The sequence below is a fragment of the Pongo abelii genome, chromosome 20, assembly GCF_028885655.2.
Source record: "Pongo abelii isolate AG06213 chromosome 20, NHGRI_mPonAbe1-v2.0_pri, whole genome shotgun sequence".
NCBI classification, from domain to species: Eukaryota; Metazoa; Chordata; class Mammalia; order Primates; family Hominidae; genus Pongo; species Pongo abelii.
The window spans coordinates 40,102,615-40,125,513 of NC_072005.2; the positions used below are offsets into that span (position 1 = coordinate 40,102,615).

General features: G+C 41.4%; 1 protein-coding gene and 1 long non-coding RNA gene across 2 annotated transcripts in view; one reads left to right on the plus strand and one right to left on the minus strand.

Moving 5' to 3' along the window:
• SCGB2B2 (secretoglobin family 2B member 2) overlaps positions 1-22,899 on the minus strand; it is a 178,987-nt gene that overhangs the window by 133,383 nt on the left and 22,705 nt on the right. Inside the window, exon 2 of the mRNA XM_054538858.2 lies at positions 18,055-18,130. Coding sequence (XP_054394833.2) covers positions 18,055-18,130 — 76 coding nt within the window. The remainder of the gene's footprint in view (positions 1-18,054; positions 18,131-22,899) is intronic.
• LOC134760638 (uncharacterized) lies at positions 5,418-21,963 on the plus strand. Its single transcript, XR_010138484.1, has 3 exons — positions 5,418-5,600; positions 16,725-16,949; positions 19,290-21,963. It is a non-coding gene; the product is annotated as an uncharacterized LOC134760638 (long non-coding RNA).

Below are 22,899 nucleotides of genomic sequence, written 5' to 3' on the forward strand. Positions count from 1 at the left end.
TTTGGAGGAGGAGAGGCACTCTGCTTTTTAGAGTTTCCAGTTTTTCTGCTCTGTTTTTCCCCCATCTTTGTGGTTTTATCTACCTTTTGTTTTTTATGATGGTGACGTACAGATGGGTTTTTGGTATGGATGTCCTTTCTCTTTGTTAGTTTTCCTTGTAACAGTCAGGACCCTCAGCTCCAGGTCATTGGAGTTTACTGGAGTTCCACTCCAGACCCTGTTTGCCTGGGTGTCAGCAGCAGTGGCTGCAGAACAGCGGATGTTGGTGAACCGCAAATGCTGCTGCCTGATAGTTCCTCTGAAAGTTTTGTCTCAGAGGAGTACCCGGCCATGTGAGGTGTCAGTCCACCCCTGCTGGGGGGTATCTCCCAGTTAGGCTACTCAGGGGTTAGGGACCCACTTGAGGAGGCAGTCTGCCCATGCTCAGATCTCAAGGTGCGTCCTGGGAGAACCACTACTGTCTTCAAAGCTCTCTGACAGGGACATTTATGTCTGCAGAGTTTATTGCTGTCTTTTGTTTGTCTGCGCCCTGCCCCCAGAGGTGGAGCCTACAGAGGCAGGCAGGCCTCCTTGAGCTGTGGTGGGCTCCACCCACTTCGAGGTTCCCAGCCACTTTGTTTACCTACTCAAGGCTGAGCAATGGCAGTCGCCCCTCCCTCAGCCTTGCTGCCACCTTGCAGTTTGATCTCAGACTGCTGTGCTAGCAATAAGTGAGGCTCCATGGACATAGGATCCTCCGAGCCAGGTGCAGGATATAATCTCCTGGTGTGCCTTTTGTGAAGCCCATTGGAAAAGCGCAGTATTAGGGTAGGAGTGACCCGATTTTCCAGATGCCATCTGTCACCCCTTTCTTTGACTAGGAAAGGGAATTCTCTGACCCCTTGTGCTTTCCAGGTGTGGTGATGCTTTGCCTTGCTTCAGCTCTTGCACAGTGCACTGCACCCACTGTCCGGCACTCCGCTGTGAGATGAACCTCAGTTGGAAGTGCAGAAATCACCCATCTTCTGCATCGCTCATGCTGGGAACTGTAGACTGGAGCTGTTCCTATTCAGCTATCTTGGCTCCACCCATCGAGATGGGTTTTTTTGAAAGATTAACAAAATAGATAGACCACTAGCCAGATTAATAAAGAAGAAAAGAGAGAAGAATCAAATAGACACAATAAAAAATGATAAAGGGACATCACCACTGATCCCACAGAAATACAAACTACCATCAGAGAATACTAAGAATACTATAAACACCTCTATGCCAATAAACTAGAAACTCTAGAAAAAATGGATAAATTTTCGGATGCATACACCCTCCCAAGACTAAACCAGGAAGAATTTCAATCCCTGAGTAGACCAATAATAAATTCTGAAATTGAGGCAGTAATTAACAGCCTACCAACAACAACAAAAAAAGCCCAGGACTAGATGGATTCACAGCCAAACTCTACCAGAGATACAAAGAGGATCTGGTACCATTCCTTCTGAAACTATTCCAAACAATAGAAAAAGAGGGACTTCTCCCTAACTGATTTTATGAGGTCAGTATCATCTTGATTCCAAAATCTGGCAGAGACACAACAGAAAAGAAAATTTCAAGCCAATATCCCTGATGAACATCGATAGAAAAATCCTCAATAAAAAAATACTGGCAAACTGAATCCAGCAGCACATCAAAAATCTCATCCACCATGATCAAGTGGGCTTCATCCCTGGAATGCAAGGCTGGTTCAACATACAGAAATCAATAAATGTAATCCATCACATAAACAGAATCAATGACTAAAACCACATGATTATCTCAATAGATGCAGAAAAGGCCTTTGATAAAATTCAACAGCCCTTCGTGCTAATTAAAGAGTTTTGGGGCTAAGATGATAGGGTTTTCTAAATATACAATCATGTCTTCTGCAAACAGAGATAATTTGACTTCCTCTCTTCCCATCTGAATACCACTTATTTCTATCTCTTGCCTGATTGCTCTGGCCAGAACATCCAATACTATGTTGACTAGGAGTGGTGAGAGAGGGCATCCTTGTCTTGTGCTGGTTTTCAAAGTGAATGCTTCCAGCTTTTGCCCATTCAGTGTGATACTGGCCCCTAAATCTGTCCCTGGAAGCTTCTGAGAGATCACCATGGGGGGCAGAATGGGAGAGAGTGGGGCAAGGATAGGAGGGCCATCTGTTTCCTCCTTCCCACTCTCACCTGTCTGGAAGCACAGCTCTCTGATCACCAGCAAGGCCAGCGCAAGCAGTGCCCCCTTCATCGTGTTGTCTACTGGAGTGTTCTGCTCAGGGCAGAACTTCTGCTGCTTTATAAGCAAATGCCTGTGGGCTGGGACCTGGCTCATGTGCTTTCCTCACCTGAGAAATGGTGCCCACAGGAAGCCCCTCCCACTCTGTGGAAACAAAGGGCTAAAGATGTTGATCCAGCTGCTGTTGATTCTGCTGCTGGTGGCTTTGGAGAGAAGCAGTTGTACCTTGGCCAAGGAGCAACTGCAGCTGACCTTTCTAAGTGGCACCATTCAGCCCCAAATGCTCTGTTGTCCCACCCCCAACTGTCACCTCTGCTTTCTGGCCACATTCTTCCCTCACCTTTCCTGGCTCTAAAAGCAGCACTCTCCCAAAATTAGGAAGTAACAACCACAGAAGGTCCAAGGACAGGTTTATGCCACCGTAGGTAACCAAAATACCATGCAGAACCTTCTTTAGGAAAGCAGTTTCTTGGCACAAACAAGATGAGATTGTCTATGAAAATTCTAGCAGAAGGAGGCCTGAGAAAGCTCCCAAGGATCAAATCTGGAACAATCTGAGCAACGAAATAAATCACACAGTATAGGATTATAATCCAGAGTATAAAATAGTATAAAATAACATACAGTTGGCCCTTTGTATCGGTGGGTTCCACACCTGTAGGCTCCACATCTATTAATTCAACTGAGCATAGATTGAAAATATTTGGGAAGTAGGGGAGGGAATTCCACACAATTTCAAAAAGCAAAACTTGAATATATCCCATACTGAGCGCTATGTTGAATCCATGTGAAGGAAGTTATATGTGGGCATTGTATTAGGAATTATAAGTAATCTAGGAATGACTTAAAAGTGTACTGGAGGATGTGTGCAGGTTCTACGCAAATACTATGCCGTTCTATATACGGGACTTATACACCTGTGGATTTCAGTGTCCATGGGAGGTCCTGGAACCAATCCCCCATAAATCCGAAGGGACAACTACATGTGAGTCTATACTGATAAAAACAAAAGATTATGTTCTCACTAATAAGTGGGAGCTAAGCTATGATGATGCAAAGGCATAAAAATGATACAGTGGACATTGAAGACTCGGGAAATGGTGGCAGGGAGGTAAGGGATAAAAGACTATACACTGGGTGCAGTGTAAAATGCTTGGGTGATGGGTGCACCAAAATCTCAGAAATCACCACTAAGGAACTTATTCATGTAAACAAACACCACATATTCCCCAAAAACCTATTGAAATAAAAAAAGAAACAAAAAAAAGGGAAGAAAAAATACAAATAAATGATTGAATAAATAAATAAATGACGAAGAAAAGACAGATATTCCTTACCAAATAATTCCAAATTATATATATAGATCCTCCCCTCCCTGCTACTGTTTTCCCCATTTCCTACTTTTTTCTTTTTCTTTTTTAGAGACAGGGTCTTCCTCTGTCACCTGGGCTGGAGTGCAATGGCGTGATCATAGCTCACTGCAGTCTCAACTTCCCAGGCTCTCAAGCAATCCTCCTACCTCAGCCTCCCAAGTAGCTGGGACCACAGTCCACCACACTCAGCTAGTTTTGTTATTTCTTAAGAGACAGGGTCTCACTATGTTGCCCAGGCTGGCCTTGAACTCCTGGGTCCAAGGGATCCTCCTGCCTCTGCCTCTGCCTCCCAAAGTGCTGGTATTGTACACTTGAGCCACCACACCTGGCCACCCTACTCTTGTCTTCAGAAACATCTAGCCACCGTCAAGCTTACTGCCCTCCCACCTTGAGTATGTGCTGAATGTTTCCCAAGAAAATAGTAGGGAAATGGAAAAACAGTAGAGAAAGCCAACACAGATGACACTAATGAAGTGATAAGTAATAACCAGTGCCCAGACATTGATGTCACAGGGTCCTGCACTTCCAGGGTGTGTTCCCTAAAACCCTAATCCCAATGTAAATATTATGAGAAAAAATGCCAAACTCAGCTTGGTGGGCATTTGACGATGTCCACCACCTCAAGACTACCAAGGACATAAAAAAGCAAGGCAGGACTAAGACACTGTCACACACCAGAAGACATGATGAACAGCTGACAGCTGGAGCTCATTGCTTGGCACCTCTCAACCAAGAGCCCTTAGCAGATGTGAATCCTGTTTTGCACAGGGTTCTAATCAAGGCCAAAAACCTTGCATTCTACCTTTGACTCTGCTGCTTCAGCAAACCTTATCCTGTCACTGCAGACTCAGAGAAAAGGTCAGCCAAGAACCTCTAGCCAAAAACTGCCTTATTCTGAACTAACAAAGTACTGAAAACTTTCACTTTGTTTAACTAATACAAAGAAATTTAATAAGCTAATATAAAGCAAGTATCTGTAAAAGTTCTTGTTCATAGACTCCAGAGGCCAGGCACAGTGACTCACATCTGATGAGTGTCTCTCCCAGCACTTTGGGAGGCTGAGGTGGGAGGATCGCTTGAGTCCAGAAGTTTGAGATGAGCCTGGGCAAGATGGGGAAACCCCATCTCTACAAAAACTAAAAATAAAAAAGTTAACCAGGCTTGGTTGTGCACACCTGTGGTCCCTGCTACTTGGGAGGCTAAGATGGATGGCTTGAGCCTGAGAGGTTGAGGCTACAGTGAGCTCTGATTGCACCACTGCAATCCAGCCTGAGCAACAGAAGGAGACTCTGTCTTAATAAAATAAGAAACCAAAATAAGTTTTTAAAATGTGTAGTTTATAGACTCCAGAGCAACGGGATGTCCCTTCAATTCATCTAACAGACATTTATAGAGCATTTACTTTGTGTTGGTCCTGGTCTGAGCCCTGAGGATGTAGCAGCACATTGGAGCTCCTTATACATCTATGGGTAGGGGGAGATAATCAGCAAATGGCAAGACACAGGCCTTTTCCTGCCCCACTGTGAGACCTGGCATAGGCATAAAAGGGCCTCAAATGGGGCCTGATGAACTTGCCACTGGCACCATGAAGCTGGCTCCTACTCTCGGGCTGCTCTTCACTGCCATGCTCCTGATCTCCAGGGCAAGTAGGTGCCACGCCGTGAATGCCTGGGGATGTGGATGCTGGGGCTTTGATGGCATCCAAGGGCAGTTTTGAGCATACATGGAGAGAAAGGGATGTGTGGGCTCTGATGAGTGTCTCTCAAGGGCCTGTCCACGTGTCATTGTGTTCCAGATTGTGACATCTGCCCAGTTGTGAAAAAGGATGTTTATCTCTTCCTGGTGGGAACCCCTGATGAATATGTTGATTATGTGGCACAATACTGAACATCCTCATTAATATTGTCCAATGCTAGAAAGCTGAAGAACTGTGTCAATGGCAAATTGGCAGACAAGGACAAGCAGCGTGTGTTCAGTGGGCTGGTGAGTGCAGCTGTGTATGCCTGCGCCTTAGTCTGGGTGGAGGGTCTGCTGGTTCTAGGGCAGTGGGTGGGACTGCTTATTCTCCTCCCACCAAGTTACCGTTATGATATGTAATTGAGACTACTGGAAATAGATTTACATGTGAGGTGTGTAGCAACAGTAAAATGTATTTTAATAAAAGGTTATAAGAGGCATAAAAATGTAAATTCTTGCCTAGGGTTAAAGAATTGTTTTAAATTAGAAAATATGAAGTTAAAAGTTCAAACAAGTGGTGGAAAGTGTAAAAATAAATCTTGCAAAAATTCTATATATGAATATATTGACTAAATTCAAAAGGGTATTATATGATTTTTCTCTAAATTCGCATTTAAATAAGAGCATGACAAGGTACTCTACCACCAAGGCCTTTCCCTGGGAATCTGGGAGGAAAAGGAACCTCATCAATGAGGAGGTAGAGAGGAGGGAGCAGACACCAATGACACAGGGAAGGGCCAGGAAGGGGGATTCAGCTAGCCCTTGAGCTTGTGGGCTGGCTCTGGCTGTTCAGCTCTGTAGGCTAGCCTGGGAACCTCCAGGACCTCCTGTGTCCATGGCACCACTCAACCTCAATTTTAGACCCTTGGCTCTGACCTCCCTGCCTCCAGCCTCTCGAGCACATGAGACTATGGAGAGAATCTTCTCCAAACGATGAGCCCTGAGTCTTTCTAATACAGGATTTATTAAGAAATTATTTTTAGGCAGCTAGAAAGGGTAAAAGTTCTCAGTGGAATTTTCCTTTAATAAAAAGCAGCCCCAAACCATTTCTTCTCCAACAGAAAGCAGCCTGATATATATGAAAACTAGGAGCTTTCATATGTAAATGCCAGCAGCGGTACCTGGAAGCCAGTTACATTGAATATGGTGGTTCCTGCTCTCCTTTTCCTGGTCACCATGTGTGTAGGAATCATGGTGACCCACCAGGTAGAACCACGTTTGCATAATAAAAGAGTAGGGTGGGAAGGCCAGTCTTTTTGCAGGCTATGCAAATGGAACATCTAGTCAAACCAATCCCCTGGGCCCTATGTAAATCAATCACCACCTCCCCAAGCCTCTGCACAAAATCGATTGCATCCTGCTGCAAACTGGGGACCCTCTCTTGGGCGACCTGCTTTCTCAGCATGAGGAAGCCTTTTGTCTCTCTTCTTCTTCTTTGTCTATTAAACTTTCTGCTCCTAAACCCACTCCTCATGTGTGTTCGTGTCCTGAATTTTTCTCGACTGAGACAAAGAAACAGGGTATATACCCCAGTGAACCAAGCTGTTTCATCTGGCGGTTCTCATCCAGGATCAGGATCAGAATGGAAGATAGAAACATCGGACTGGTGAGTATGGAGTGAGCCTCAAATCTGCCCTTTAATCTCAAGGCAGTCTTCAAACCAGGTTTTTGTTTGTCTGTTTGTTTGTTTTCCAGAGTTCCTAGCCATTACATGAGGCTGGGAGAAGTCTTAGGGCAACTGAGAATTTCTGTCTAGGGCACACCCTGGCATTATTCAAAGGCTTCGGGACTGAACCCAGCCTCCAATAGCCCATCCAGGTGTTGATCATGGATCTCCAGCTATCCTGTCACAACATTTTCCTTTCTTTTCTATCTGCAGTCACTATGTCTCCTATCTTCTGTGTGTGCAGTGTGCAGGAAATTTTACAGTTCAAGGAAACAGTTCTGTTAGGAAAGATCAGCAAACACCACGTGCAGCAACTCAACAAGCATCTCTCTATCCTTCCTCCGGTGAGCACATGGTATTTCTAAGCCAACAGCGCCACCTAGTGGAAATATAAACCCTCTTCATGAGGCACATTGCCGGTGTTTTACAGTAACACTGCAGCTTCTCAATTCTTTCTTTTTGCACCGCTAGAAATCCGCCTCTAAGCTCTTTCTGTGAATGGGAAAGCTCCAGCTTCAACAATTAGGAGGAAAATGTCCTTCACAGCCAAATGTTAGCACCTATACTGTCCCAACAGCAGGAAAAATCAGCATTAGGTCCCTACATTCATTTCTGTCTCCAATGAGAGCAGTACTTAATTGGTAAAGTGATTTTAAGTACGGAGGTTAAACAGAACCATTTTGCTAAGGGTAAATATTTTAGCACAGGCCATAATAGAAGGTAATTTAGCACATTGACTCTGTTAAAGAAGCCTTGCCCAAAGGGGACACAGTCTCTCCAGAGATCCATTTCTTCAGGAAGCCAGGCAGATCACACAGATCAATAAGCTAAGGCTGTGTGGGTAAAGCATGGTTAATCCCATAACTTAGTTCATAAGGTTCCATGACTTGGAGGACCACGCCTATAACAATGGGCAGCACATTTAACACAATGCTGGGACACAGGAACCAAGGAGAGAAAATTGTTGGGGGGACGCTCCCACTGTCTTCCTCTCCACCCTAGGTCACAATGAAAGGACACCTAGGGAGTAGAAACAGAGGGAAAAAAGAACTACAGGGCAAAAAAATGTTAACAAAATGGCAATAGTAAATGGTAGGAGACTTCCACATGTCACATTTAATAATAGACAGACCACCTAGACAGACAACCTATAACAGACTTAAACAAAACCATAGAACAAATGGACTTACCAGACACACACAGAACTTTCCTTCCAAAAGCAGAAGACATTCTCCTCAAGAATACACATTACAGTCTCCAGGATAGAACACAAGTTAACTCAAAAACAAGTCTTAACAAATTTAAGATCAGAATCATATTCAGTGTCTTTTCTAGCCACAATGGAATGAAACCAGAAATCAAAACTGGCAAGAAAGCAGGGAAGTTTATATATATGTGGAAAAATTCAAAATTTCTTGACACAATTGCTGCACTTCTGACCAAACGGCTCTTGCAGATATCTATAGACTATTTCATCCAACAGCTGCAAAATATTATTTATTTCCATAAGAACATTTAACAAAGAATGAGTGAGGTTTAGTATTTCATAGGAAAACAGGATGACTATAGTTAATAATCACTTAATTGTATATTTTAAAATAACTGAAAAAATATAATCAGATTATTTGTAACACAAAGAATAAATCCTTCAGGTGACAGATACCCCATAGACTCTTTTTTTCTTTTTCTTTTTCTTTTCTTTTTTTTTTTTTTTTTTTTTTTACAGAGTCTAGCACTGTTGCCTGGGCTGGAGTGCAATGGTGCAATCTCGGCTCACTGCAACCTCTGCCTCCTGGGTTCAAATGATTCTCCTGCCTCAGCCTCCCAAGTAGCTGGGATTAAAAATACAAAAAATAAAAATTTTTGTATTTTTAGTAGAGATGGGGTTTCACTATGTTGGCCAGGCTGGTCTTGAACTCCTAACCTCATGATCTGCCTGCGTTGGCCTCCTGAAGTGCTGGGATTACAGGTGTGAGCCACCACACCCAGCCTCCCATTGACTCTTATGTGATTATTATACATCGTTTGCCTGCATCAAAATATCACATCAAGTATCATTTCTGACGACAATGAAGTAACACTATAAATTAAATCAATAACAAGATAAATTTTCCAAAATGAACAAATACATAAAAATGAGACCATGAGTAAAGAAATTAAGAAGCAAATTAAAAAATTTTTTGAAGCAAGTTAAAATAGAAATGCCACATACCAAAGCCTGTGTGATCCAGCAAACACAATATTAGCAAGAATTTTGATAATAAATATCTTCATCAAAAATGTAGAAAAAGTTCAAATAAAACCTTCACAACATAACAAAATCTGTAGGGTGCTGAAAAGGCCATAATAACAAGGAAGTTTAGTAGTAACTACCTACATCAAAAAAAAAAAAAAAGAAAGAAAGAAAGATTTCAAGTAAAACTTAATGCATTTCAAGGAACTAGAAGAGCAAATACAAACCAAACCCAAATTTAGCAGGAGGAAAGATATAATAAAGATCACAGCAAAAATAAATGAAATGGAGACTAAAAAACAGTATAGAAGATCAACAAATGAAGAATTGGTTTTGTAAAAAGAAAAGAAATCATCAGACCATTAACTAGATTGTGAAAAAAGACCCAAGTAAACAATACCAGAAATGAAATAGTAGACATCACAACTGATACCATGGAAAAATAAAGTATCATTAGAGATTGCTACAAGTAACTATAAGCAAACAAATTAGAAAATGTACCAGAAATGTGTAAATTATTAGACACATAAAATTTACCAAGATTGAACCAAGAGGAAATAGAACTCCTGAATAGAGCAATTACAAGTAATGAGATTGAACCTGTAATAAAATGTCTCCATCAAAGAAAAAACCCAGGCTCCACTTTCTTCCAGAATTGTATAAAATATTTAAGAACTAATACCAATTCTTCTAAAAGTCTTCCAGAAAATTGAAGGGAATGAAATTCTTCCAAACTCATTCTACAAAACCAGCAATATCCTGATGGCAAAACCAGATGAGGACAAACACACATACAGAAAAACAACAACAACAACAACTATAGGCCAATATCCATCATCCTCAACAAAATTCTAGCAAACCAACCCCAACAGCACAGCAAAATGATCATTCACCATGATTAAGTGGGAGTTCTCCAGGAATGCAAGGATGGTTCAAAATACACAAATCAATACATGTGACACATCACATCAACAGAAGGAAAAACAAGAACCATACCATCATGTAAATAGATGCAGAAAAAGCATCTGATAAAATTCAACAGTGCTTCACTATAAAAACTCTTAACAAACTGGGTTTAAAAAGAATGTACGCCAATATAATAAATGAAATATATGGCAAACCCACTGCCAACATCACAGTGAATAAGGAAACATTGAAATGTCATTCTCTAAAATCTGGAACAAGAAAGAAAAATGGCCACTTTCATCAGTTTTATTCAACATAGTACTGAAAGTCCTAGCCAGGGCAGTTAGGCAACAGAAAGAAATAAAGTGCATCCAGACTGGATAGGAGGATGTCAAACAGTCTCTGCTTGCAGATGACATGGTCTTGTATATAGAAAAACCTAAAAGGACCAACAAAAACTCTTAGAACTGATAAAGAAATCCAGTAAAGGCACAGGATACGAAATCAACATACAAAAGTCAGTAGCATTCATACACATCAGCAACAAATTAGTAAAGGAAGAAATTGAGAAGGCAATCTCATGTAAAATAGCTACCAAAATAAGAATAAATTTAACCAAAGAGGTGAAAGACCTCTACCAAAAAAGCTGTAAAATGCTGATGAAAGAAAGTGAAGAGGACATCAAAAGTGAAAAGGCATCCCATATTAATGATTGGAAGAATTAATGTTGTGAAAATGAGCATATCACCAAAAGTGATCTGCAGATTCAATGCATTCCCTGTCAAAATACCAATGCTGTCTTCACAGAGGTAGAAAAAACAATCCTAAAATTGGTAAGAAACCACAAAAGACTCAGAATAACCAAAGCAATCCTCAGAAAAATGAACTAAGTTGGAGGCATAACACTTCTTGAAGTCAAAATAGATTATAAAGCTATGGTTAAAACAAAAACAAAAACAACACAGCAACAAACAGTTGGGCACGGTGGCTCATGCCTGTAATCCCAGCTTTTAGGGAGGCAGAGGCGGGAGGATACCTTGAACCCAGGAGTTGGAGACCTGCCTGGGCAACATAGTGAAACCCTGTTCGCCACGAAAAGGAAAACAAAAGAAAAACAAAAAGTATGATACTGTCATAAAAATAGACACATAGTCAATGGAACTAAATAGCACAGAGATAAGTTCACATATTTACCATCAACAGATTTTCAACAAAAGTGCCAAGAACATTTATTGGGGATTGGACAGTCTTTTCAATAAGTGGTGCTGGGAAAACTGGATATTAATATGCCAAAAATATTAAACCAGACATCCATCTCTAATCATATTTTTCCTTAAATCAACTCAAAATAGCTTAAAGACTTACATGCAAGAGCTGAAACTATAAAACTACTAGAAGAAAATATGAATAACAATTTTCAGGACATTGGTCTTGGCAAAGATTTTATGGAGAAAACCCAAAAGTACAGAAAACAAAAGCAAAAATAGACAAATGGGATTATATTAAACTAAAAAGCTTCATCACAGCAAAGGAAACAATCAATAAAGAGAAGAGATGACTTGCAGGATGGAAAAAAAATATTTGCAAACTATTCATCTGACAAGGGATTCATATCCAGAATATATAAGGAACACAAATAACTCAACATGGAAAAACATACAAAGAATCTGATGTACAAATGGCAAATTAGCTGAAGAAATATCTCTCAAAAGATGGCATACAAATGGTCAACAGGTATTTTTCAAATGGTCAGCATCACCAATCATCAGGGAAATGCAAATCAAAACCACAATGAGATTCATCTTACCTCAGTAGGAATGGCTATTATCAAAATTGCAAAAGATAACAGATGCTAGTGAGGAAGCAAGGAAAAGGGAAACCTTGCATACTGTTGGTGGGGATGTAAATTAGGATAGCCATTATGGAGAATGATATGGAGATTTCTCAAAAAACTAAAAACAGAATTACCACATGGTCGAGCAATACCATTACTGAGTATACATCCCCCAAAAAAAAAAAAAAAAAGAAAGAAAATTAGTATATCAAAGACATATCTGCACTCTTATATTTATTGGAGTACTATTCACAGCCAAGATTTGGAATCAATCTCAGTGTCCATCAACAAGTGAAAGGATGAAGAAAATACAGTATATATATGCAATGAAATACTGTTTAGCCATTAAAAAATCACAAAGTTCTGTTATTTGCATCAACATGGATGAATTTGGAGCCATTGTTTTAAGTGAAATAAGCCAGGCACAGAAAGATAAATGCTGTATGTTCTCATTCATACATGGAAGCTAAAAGGGTTGAACTCATAGAAGGAGAGTGATTACTGATACAAAATGCAACTAACTAGATAGGAGGAATAAGTTCTAGGGTTCTATAGCACTATAGGATGAGTGTAATTAACAATGTATTGTTAAAGTACTGATGATTCTAGTAATGTTGTAGGATACAAACTACACATATGAAAATCAGAGACATTTCTATACATTGATAATGAACTATTCAAAAAGGAAAATAAGAAAACAATTACATTTGCAGTAACAACAAAAAGAATAAAATGCTTCAAAATAAACTTAGCCAAAGAGGTGAAATACTTGCACACTGAAGACTGTAAAACATTGGTAAAGAAAATTAAAGAAGACATACATCAGATTCTATGAATCCCAATGGCATTTTTTATAAAAACAGGAAAACAATCTTAAAATGTCTATAGAATCGCAAAGAAGCCCAAAAAGTGAAAACAATCCTGAGTGAAAAGATGAAGCTGGAGGTATCAACCTAAAAAATGAGAGAAAACATTTGTAAACCATATATTTGATAAGGGGTTAATATCCAAACTATATAATTACCTCATACAACTCAATGCAAAAAATAATCCAATTAAAAATGGGCAAAGACCTGTGTAGGCATTTTTCCTAAAAAGACATACAAATGGCCAATAGCTGCATGAAAAGATGTTCACCATCATGAATCATCAGGGAAATGCCAATCAAAACCACAAGATACCATCTCACACACATTAGCATGGCTTCTACTGAAAAGACAAGAAATTATAAGTGTTTGCAAAGATGTAAAGAAATTGAAACCCTTGTGCACTATTGGTAGAAATATAAAATGATACAGCCTTTATGAAAAACAGAATGGAGCTTTCTCAAAAAATTAAAAATAGGCTGGGTGCATTGGCTCTCACCTGTAATCCCAGCACTTTGGGAGGCCGAGGTGGGCAGATCACCTGAGGTCAGGAGTTTGAGACCAGCCTGGCCAATATGGTGAAATCCTGTCTCTACTAAAAATACAAAAATTAGCCAGGCATGGTGGTGTGTGCCTGTAATCCCAGCTACTCAGGAGGCTGAGACAGGAGAATCACTTGAACCCGGAAGGCAAAGGTTGCAGTGAGCCAAGATCACACCATTGCACTCCAGCCTGGGCGACACAACAAGACTCTGTCTCAAAAAATAAAAATAAAAATAAAAATAGAACTACTGTATGATCCAGAAATCCCACTTCTATGTATATATCCAAAAAAATAAGATCAGTAGATTGGCACCCCAAGGTTCACTGTGGCATTATTCACAGTCACCAAGATAGGGAAAGAACCTAAATGTCTGTCAATGGATGAACGGATAAAGAAAATGTGATATATACAAAAGCTATCTATCTGTCTATCATCTCTCTATCTATCTATCTATCTATCTATCTATCTATCTATCATCTGTGTTTTACAAAATATACAGTGGAATACTATTCAGCCTTTTAAAAAAGAGGGAAATCCTGCTACTTTCAACAACATGGATGAACCTGGAGGACATTAGTGAAATAAGCTATACACAGAAAGACAAATCCTGCATGATCTCACTTCTATGTGGAATCTAAAATGATAAAACTCATGGAATCAGAGAGTAGAACTGTGGTTGCCTGGGGCCACAAAGTGGTGGTGGGTGGGATGAGTGAGAAGTTGTCAGTCAAAGGGTACAAAGTTTCAGCTATGCAAGATGCATGAGCTCTGGAGATCTAATGGGCAGCATGGTGACCATGATTAATAATACTGTATTGTATAGAGGAATCCCCTTTATCCTCAGGGGATACATTCTATAACTCTCTGTGAATGCCTGAACTCATGCATAGTACTGAACCTTGTATACAATATACTATGCTTTTTTCCTATGCATCCATACCTATCATAGAGTTTAGTTTATAAATTCAACTGAGTAAGAAATTAACAGGAACTCATTATAAAATAGAACAATTATACCAATATACTGTAGTAAAATTTATATGAATCTGATCAGTGTCTCTCTCTGAAAATATCTTATTGTACTGCCTCACCAATGTTTGGACTCTGGTTGACTATGAGTAACTGAAACTGCAGAAAGCAAAACTGTGAAAAAGGGAGGAGCAAATTTTGAAATTTGCTAAAAATTTTTATCTTAAGTGTCCTCACCAGCAAAGAAAAAAAAAAACCTGTTTTCTACCCCTCAAAAAATTTCTTCTGCTGTTCCTTTGTACTCAAATAATCTCCTCAACCTTAATCATTAGTGGCCACTGGTGTGCTCTTATCCCTATAGCTTTACTTTTTCCAGAATTGCTAATAAGTAAAATCATGCAATATGTAGCTTTTGAGTCTGGCTGACTTCAATACTTTTTTGTTTTAAAATTCTAAATATAATCAAATCTATGATGAATATGTTAATTATCTTGAGTATGGTGGTCACTTCACCCTGTAAGTATATATCAAATTATAAAGCCATACATTTTAAATATACACAATTCCTATTTGTCAATTATACCAATAAAGCTAGAGGGAAAAAAGAAATCTTATTATCTAGTTACTATATAAAAATATATTAAATACATTGCCACATAAGAACCTGATTTTTAAAAAATAAATTCGGTAATCTTATTTCCAGCAATTAAAACATCTGAAAAAATGAGTATTAATAAAGATACTTATACCTTTAGTACTTTAAGATTATAGGTAGAATTTGTCAATGAGGAAATTATTGAAAGAAGCCAGACTCAAAAAGCTACATAGTACATGATTTCATTGATAAGCAGTTCTGGAAAAGGCAAAGCCATCAGAATGAAGAACAAGCTGGTGGCCACTCAGGATTAAGGGCAAGGAGACCACCTGACTGCAAAAGCACAGCACAAGGAGCATCTGAAGTTAGGAAACATCTCTACTGTTGTGGAAGTGCCTACGACTCCAGACACCCATACAAAACCTACATAAGACAGAGTTCTCAAAACTCATGGAAAAGCACATCAAAAAGAGTGAGTTTGCTGTATGTAAATTTTTTAACATTTGAAACTCAAAAAAAGGTATGAAGTATTGATACTCATAAGACCAATGAACCTGAAAGATTATAAGTTCTGTGAAGGAAATCAGACCAAAAACAGTGCGTGCTCTATGATTCCATGTACATGAAGTGCTAGAAAATGCAAACTTATCTATACTGACAGAAACCAGATCAGTGGTTGCCCAGAGAGAAGGAAGGGGACAAGGAGGAGAGAGGCACTTAAAGAGGCACAAGGAAACTTTCACAAGGGATAAATCTGTTCATATTTTGATTGTGGTGATGATTTTTCTGGTTTTCACAACTGTCAGAAGTTACAAATTGTACATTTTAGATATACATGCTTCTTATATGTCATTTATACTTCATTAAAGCTGTTAAAATAAAAAAATTAAATAAACATATATAAGATTTAAAAATACAATTAGGAAAAACTTAATAGAAAAAGGCATGTAATAATGGAGGAATATGCATTTTTAATTGCCTGTGGATGATTAATAACAATGACCACTTATTAGAACATAAACTAGCTCTCAACAAATTTCAAAGGATTTTAAAATTTCCAGAGGATATAATTTGATCTCAATGCAATTTTCATAGAAATCAATAACAAAAAGTGATTGCAAACTGTTTATAGAAATTAATGATTCAATTGGCTCACTTTTACTGAGTCACAAACAACCTGAAAATTCAATAGATTAAAATGACAATCATTGATGATGATGACAATCATTGATCCCTCATGTGCTGTGGGTTGGCTGTGTGATCCTACCTTGTTTTAAGCTGAAATTGACTCTCTCTTAGCTGAGAGAGCTGGAGAGTCTCCATTTTGGCTCCTTCATTTGCAGCCCCTTACCCACCCCCCTTTCTTCAAGGACTTAACTTGTGCAGGCTGACTCCCAGCACATCAAAGAATGCAATTACTGATAAGATACTGTGGCAAGCTATATCCACAGTTCCCAGGAATTCATCCAGTTGATAGCACCCAAAGCCCCCACGTCTATCACCTTGTGATAGATTTAAAGCCCCTGCACCTGGAACTGGTTTTTTTGGTGTAACCATTTATGCTTTTAACTTTTTTGCCTATTTTGCTTCTGTAAAATTGCTTCAGCTAGGCTCCCCCTCCCCTTTCTAAACCACAGCATAAAAGAAAATCTAGCCCCTTCATTGGGGCCAAGAGAATTTTGAGCACTAGCCGTCTCTTTGTCGCCGGCAATAAAAGGACTCCTGAATTATTCTCAGAGTGTGGCGTTTCTCTACAGCTCGCTCGGTTACAACATTTGGAGGCCCCAGTGAGATTTCACCACCAGGTGAGTGCCAGACTCATTCCAGGCTCCCCCCGACAGACGGCGGGCTTATAGGGGAGGTGCCACCTGAAGACGTTCCAGGGCCCTGTAGGCCACTGTCTTCTGGAAGGGAATGGATTGACTGCCAGTGTGTGCCCACCAAATTCAACTCCTGAGTCTTCAGTCTCTGGTCCCAAGAAGGTAAGTCAGATCTGACTCTGTTTCTCTGGGAGGGAAACGGCCCTGATGAGGGCCCTCCCTCAGACTCTGTCCACATTCCAGGATGCTGGAGGACAGAGTCCTGGTTTCTGTTAGGTTTCTCTGTTAAGACTAATCTGTCTGTCTGTCTGTCTCTCTCTCTCTCTCTCTCTCCCTCCCTTCTCTTTCTCTCTCTCTCTTATCTCTTCTCCTTCTCTTGTTCAGGCCTCTAGGAGATCTCTGTTTTAGAATGGGAATAAGAATTGTAATAAACTCTGTGTGAGTGAGTGAGTGAAAGTGGAGTTCAAGGGCTTGCACTTGAATTTCCAGTTTGTAGCTCCATGGTGAAAGCTATGGAGTTTGAGTGGGCCCTCACCTGCGGTTCCATGGTGACCTCATAAGGCTTAGGGCAGCATCAGGCATAGCTGGATCTGAGCTGGGGGTTTACACTGGCCTGCCAATGCCAAGAGGAGCCTAAGTCCTCTCCAGGGGAGCGGCCAGGCGGGCATCTGACTGATCCCATCATGGGACCCCCTCCACTTGTCTGTCTATAAAAATTGCCATACTTGTTTATATACCCCAGTGTCTATTTTTCTGTTTGGTCTGTCTAAATTTCCTATGTCAGGTCACCGATACTGCCCATGGCTATTGGACAAGGACTTCTTCAAAGTCCCTCAGTACAGATTTTCTATCCTGGGAGGAAAAATCTCTCATCAGTCGTTTTGGCTGCCCAACCCAGTCCTGCCTTTTCTGTCAGAAACAAATCAGGTGTTGTTATGGGGAGGGATGTGGGAAACATTCCCTGTTTGGGATTTCTGGCACCATAAAGGTTGCTGGCATTTGGATTGCCTTACCCCATGCCCCAATGACTGGAACACCTCCTCCTTAGACCAGTGGTGGATTCAAAATAGTCACCCTGCAGACCTCCTTGCTCACCTTTTCTGTCATCCCATAACTTTTCCCATGCCCTTGGATAAGGCACTGCGCAGAGAAACCTATGCCCGTGCCGCTTTACTCCATCTGGACCCTTATTCTATTCCTCTGTGGCTACTCTCCTACCTTAGGAAAGATCCCAGTGGCCCCTTTCCTCCTCATCCCCATCCCTTACCTCACACATCTTGTTTTCCTGTGTCACAGCAAGTCCAGCGCCTCCAAGACTTGACTCTGCTCTCCCTCCTAAAACCCTTAAAAGAAAAGGCCAAGTTTGAACTTTTTGCCTTCGAGTCGTGGAGACACCAAAAATATTTGAGCTATAAGTCAAAGAGGAGAGGAGGATCACATAGGTTCCACTGGCCTCAGACCCTCCTCTTGTCTTCCCCCTAGATCTGAAAGATTAAAGAGACAGACCTTATGTGGCAAGAAGTGTTGGCTATAGTTGATTTCCTACTTCTTCTGGTTATAATACTTCTGTTCTCCTGATATTACAGCCCCCCAGGTCGTGAATTTCTCTGTCCATGCTGGGTTTAATAGTTCTGCTCAAACCTTGTTAAATTGCCTCCAGAATGGAAAACTCTTCTTCCTGGCCTCGTAAAGATTGGAGCCCTCTCTAATGTATGTTACAAAATCTCTCCCTGGGCTTCTCAGAGGATTATGGGTTCTGCCTTAAAAAAGGCAAACTCCAGACATTCTGTGAAGTAGAATGGCCACAGTTTGGAACCGGGTGGCCCCCAGAAGGGTCACTGAATCTCACAGCTGTTCAGGCTGTGTGGTGGGTCATTGCTGGAACTCCCAGTCACCCGGATCAGTTTCCCTATATTGATCAATGGCTGAGCTTGGTCCAGAGCCCTCTCACTTGGCTCCACTCATGTGCCATTCATAATCTTACCTCCAAGGTCCTTTTCAGCCAGGCCTCACTGTCATCCCAACCCTTGGCCCCCTCGGCTCCTCCTGTACTGCCTCCTTCTGAAGAAGAGGAAAGTTTTTCTCACGCATTTCCGCCGCCCTATAACCTTCCTGCTCCCTCAGAATCTTCCCTAGTCTCCTCAACTGCATCCCCTGTGGGCTCTCCTCCTATTGCCTACTGATTGCAGCCACAGAAGGAGGAGGTAGCCCCCCTCCTCCCGCTGAGAGAGGCACAAATCCCTCCGGGTGATGAGCGCTCAGCTCCATTCTTAGTTTATGTTCCTTTCTCTACTTCTGACCTGTACAACTGGAAGACTCATAATCCCCCCCTTCTCTGAAAAACCCCAGGTCTTGACCTCATTGATGGAGTCCATGTTCCGGACCCACCGGCCCACCTGGGATGACTATTAACAGCTCCTTTTAACTCTTTTCACCTCTGAAGAGAGGGAACGTATCTGAAGAGAAGCTAATTTGTTACAGTACCTGCAGTCTTTCCAATAGGTACAAGACATCATCCAGCTGCTTGTTGGAGGAGCACATCCCAATCAAGTTCCTGACCAGATGGGGCTCTACCACTCTTTCCAGCTGGGTGACCTGGTGTATGTTAAAAAGTTCCAGAAGGAAGGACTCACTCCTGCCTGGAAAGGACCTCATACTGTCATCCTCACCACACCAACAGCTCTGAAAGTAGATGGCATTCCTGCTTGGATTCATCACTCTCGCATCAAGAAGACCAACAAATCCCAGTAAGAAACATGGGTCCCCAAGCCTGGGACAGGCCCCTTAAAACTGCACCTAAGTCGAGTGAAGCCATCAGATTCTTTACCTCTTTTGTTTCCACCTGTCATGCCCTCTGCTCCTTCCTACTCTTTTCTCCTTACTTCTTTCATGACAGGACGTGTGTTTGCAAACACCACCTGGAAGGCAGGAACCTCCGAGGAAGTCTTTTTTGTAGTCGATTTATGTGCTCTGTTCCCAGAGCCTGCCCACACTCTCGAAGAGCAAAACAATCTGCCAATCATAGGAGCAAGGAACATTGACCTTGCTGCAGGGTTTGGACACTCCGGAAGCCAGACTGGATGTAGAAGCTCCAAAGGTGCAGAAAAAGGATTTGAGAATGTTGACTTTTACCTCTGTCCTGGAAATCACTCTGACTCTAGTTGTCGAAATTCTTACCAGTTTTTCTGCCCTGACTGGGCATGTGTAACTTTGGCCACCTACTCTGGGGGATCAACCCGATCTTCAACCCTTTCCATAGCTTGTGCTTCCTGACCTAAACTGTGTACTAAGAGAAACTGTAATCCCCTTACTATAACTGTTCATAACCCTAATTTAGCTCAATGGTATTATGGCATGTCATGGGGATTAAGGCTTTATATCCTGGGATTTGATGTTGGAACTATGTTCACCATCCAAAAAAAATATCCTGGTCTCATGGAGCCCTCCTAAGCCAAAAGGGCCTTTAACTGATTTAGGTGACCCTATGTTCCAAAAACACCCAGACAGGGTTGATTTAACTGTTCCACCACCATTCCTGGTTCCTAAACCTCAGCTGCAATGACAACACCTCCAACCCAGCCTGATGTCCATTCTGGGCAAGGTACATCATCTCCTTAATCTCACCCAGCCTAAACTAGCCCAAGATTGTTGGTTGTGCCTAAAGGCCAAACCCCCTTATTATGTTGGATTAGGAGTAGAAGCCGTGCTTAAAATTGACTCTCTTTCTTGTCATACATGCCCCTGTGCCCTCACACTAGGAGATGTGTCCGGGAACACTTGTTGTCTAATTAGCACCGGATATAATTTATCCACTTCTCCCTTTCAGGCTACCTGTAATCAGTCTCTACTTACTTTCATAAGCACCTCAGTCTCCTACCAGGCACCTAACAATACCTGGTTAGCCTGCACTTTAGGTCTCATGGGCTGCATCAATGGGACTGAGCCAGGACCTCTCCTGTGTGTGTTGGTTCATGCGCTCCCCCAGGTCTACGTATACAGTGGGCCAGAAGGACAACTTCTCATCACCCCCCCCAAGAATTGCATGCCAGGTTTTGCCGAGCCGCCCCACTCCTTGTACACCCCCTGGCCGGCATAAGCATAGCTGGGTTGGCAGCCATCAGCACGGTTGCCCTTATTCATGGAGAAACTGGACTAATGTCCGTATCTCAACAAGTAGATGCTGATTTAAGCAATTTCCAATCAGCCATAGATATACTCCACACCTAAGTAAAGTCTCTAGCTAAAGTAGCTCTTCAAAACCGCTGAGGGTTAGATCTGCTATTTGTCTCCAACGAGGGTTATGCGCAGCTCTGGGAGAGAGTTGTTGCTTCTATGCCAATCAGTCTGGGGTCATAAAAGACACTCTCCAAAAAGTTTGAGAGAATCTAGATAGATGCCAGCAGGAGCGGGAAAATAACACCCCCTGGTACCAAAGCATGTTTAACTGGAATCCATGGCTAACTACTCTAATCACTGGGTTAGCTGGACCCCTCCTCCTCCTCCTATTGTTAGGCTTAGTCTTTGAGCCTTGTATATTAAATTGGTTTCTTAACTTTGTAAAGCAACTCATAGCTTCTGTCAAGCTTATGTATCTTAAAGTCCAATATAACCCCCTTGTTATAACTGAGGAATCAATGATTTGATTCCCCAAAAACATAAGTGGGAAATGTGATATCCTACCTTGTTTTAACCTAAAATTGACTCTCCCTTAGCTGAGAGAGCCGGACAGACTCCATTTTGGCTCCTTCACTTGCAGCCCCTTACCCACCCCTCTTTCTTCAAGGACTTAACTTGTGTAAGCTGACTCCCAGCACATCCAAGAATGCAATTACTGATAACATACTGTGGCAAGCTATATCTGCAGTTCCCAGGAATTCACCCGGTTGATAGCACCCAAAGCCCTCACGTCTGTGTCCGGTTGATGGTACCCAAAGCCCCCGCATCTATCACCTTGCGATAGATTTAAAGCCCTTGCATCTGGAACTGTTTTTTTCCTGTAACCATTTATCCTTTTAACTTTTTTGCCTGTTTTGCTTCTGAAAAATTGCTTCAGCTAGGCTCCCCCTCCCCTTTCCAAACCAAAGTATAAAAGAAAATCTAGCCCCTTCATTGGGGCCAAGAGAATTTTGAGCACTAGCTGTCTTTTGGTCGCCAGCAATAAAAGGACTCCTGAATTAGTCTCAGAGTGTGGCGTTTCTCTACAACTCGCTTAGTTACAATAGCTGGTGTTTCAGCTGATATAAGCTGTGCTTGGCTAGATGGTGAACACTCAAGCTGCGGGCCTGGTATGACTTGGCCTCTCCTGTAGGTTGGGCTCATATCTGATCCACATCTATTCGTTCAGGGGCTAACACCTAAGAACCAGCATTTCTAGGGGAAAGATCGTCTCATAGTGACCACAGGAATGTGGGAAGGAAAGACTAACTCCATGGTCCTATTGAAGCAATTAACTGCCTATTGTCTGCTAACATCCCATTGTCCAAATCTAGGGACCTCAATGGAGTGAGGGGACTTGGGGGACTGCACCTGAACTAGGAGGGCAGTGAGTGGAGTATGGACACTGAATGACGACATGACTAGGATCACGTAGAAGACTGTGGCAATTTAGCAGCACAAAGTAAATGTTGTGGAACATTAACTTAATCTACTACCAACTGAAAAACTTATGGGGAGGGAGACATTAAAAAGAAAAATGGAAAAGACACAAATAATGAATAAATTAAAAGGATAGCACCTTAAAGATCTTTCAGCCACTAAAATAAGAGTATATTCAGGAGGCTGACGTGGGAGCATTGCTTGAGCCCAGGAACTTGAGGCTGCAGTGAGTTATCATCACACCTGTGAATAGCTCCTGCACTCCAGCCTGGGCAATATAGTGAGAGTTTATCTGTTAAAAATAAAGTAATAAAACATTTTAAATAGGATACTATGGAAATTTTATGTTTACTTTTAAAATTAGGTGAGATTTTTAAATTCCAAGAAAAACATTCAAATACTGACACGAGAAGACAGAGAAACCCTGAATAGTCCTTATGGGTGAACTGTGAACAGGAGGCCTAGGCTCTCTCCTATATTCAATCCTAGGAAGATGATGCTGCTTTTATTTTCCTCC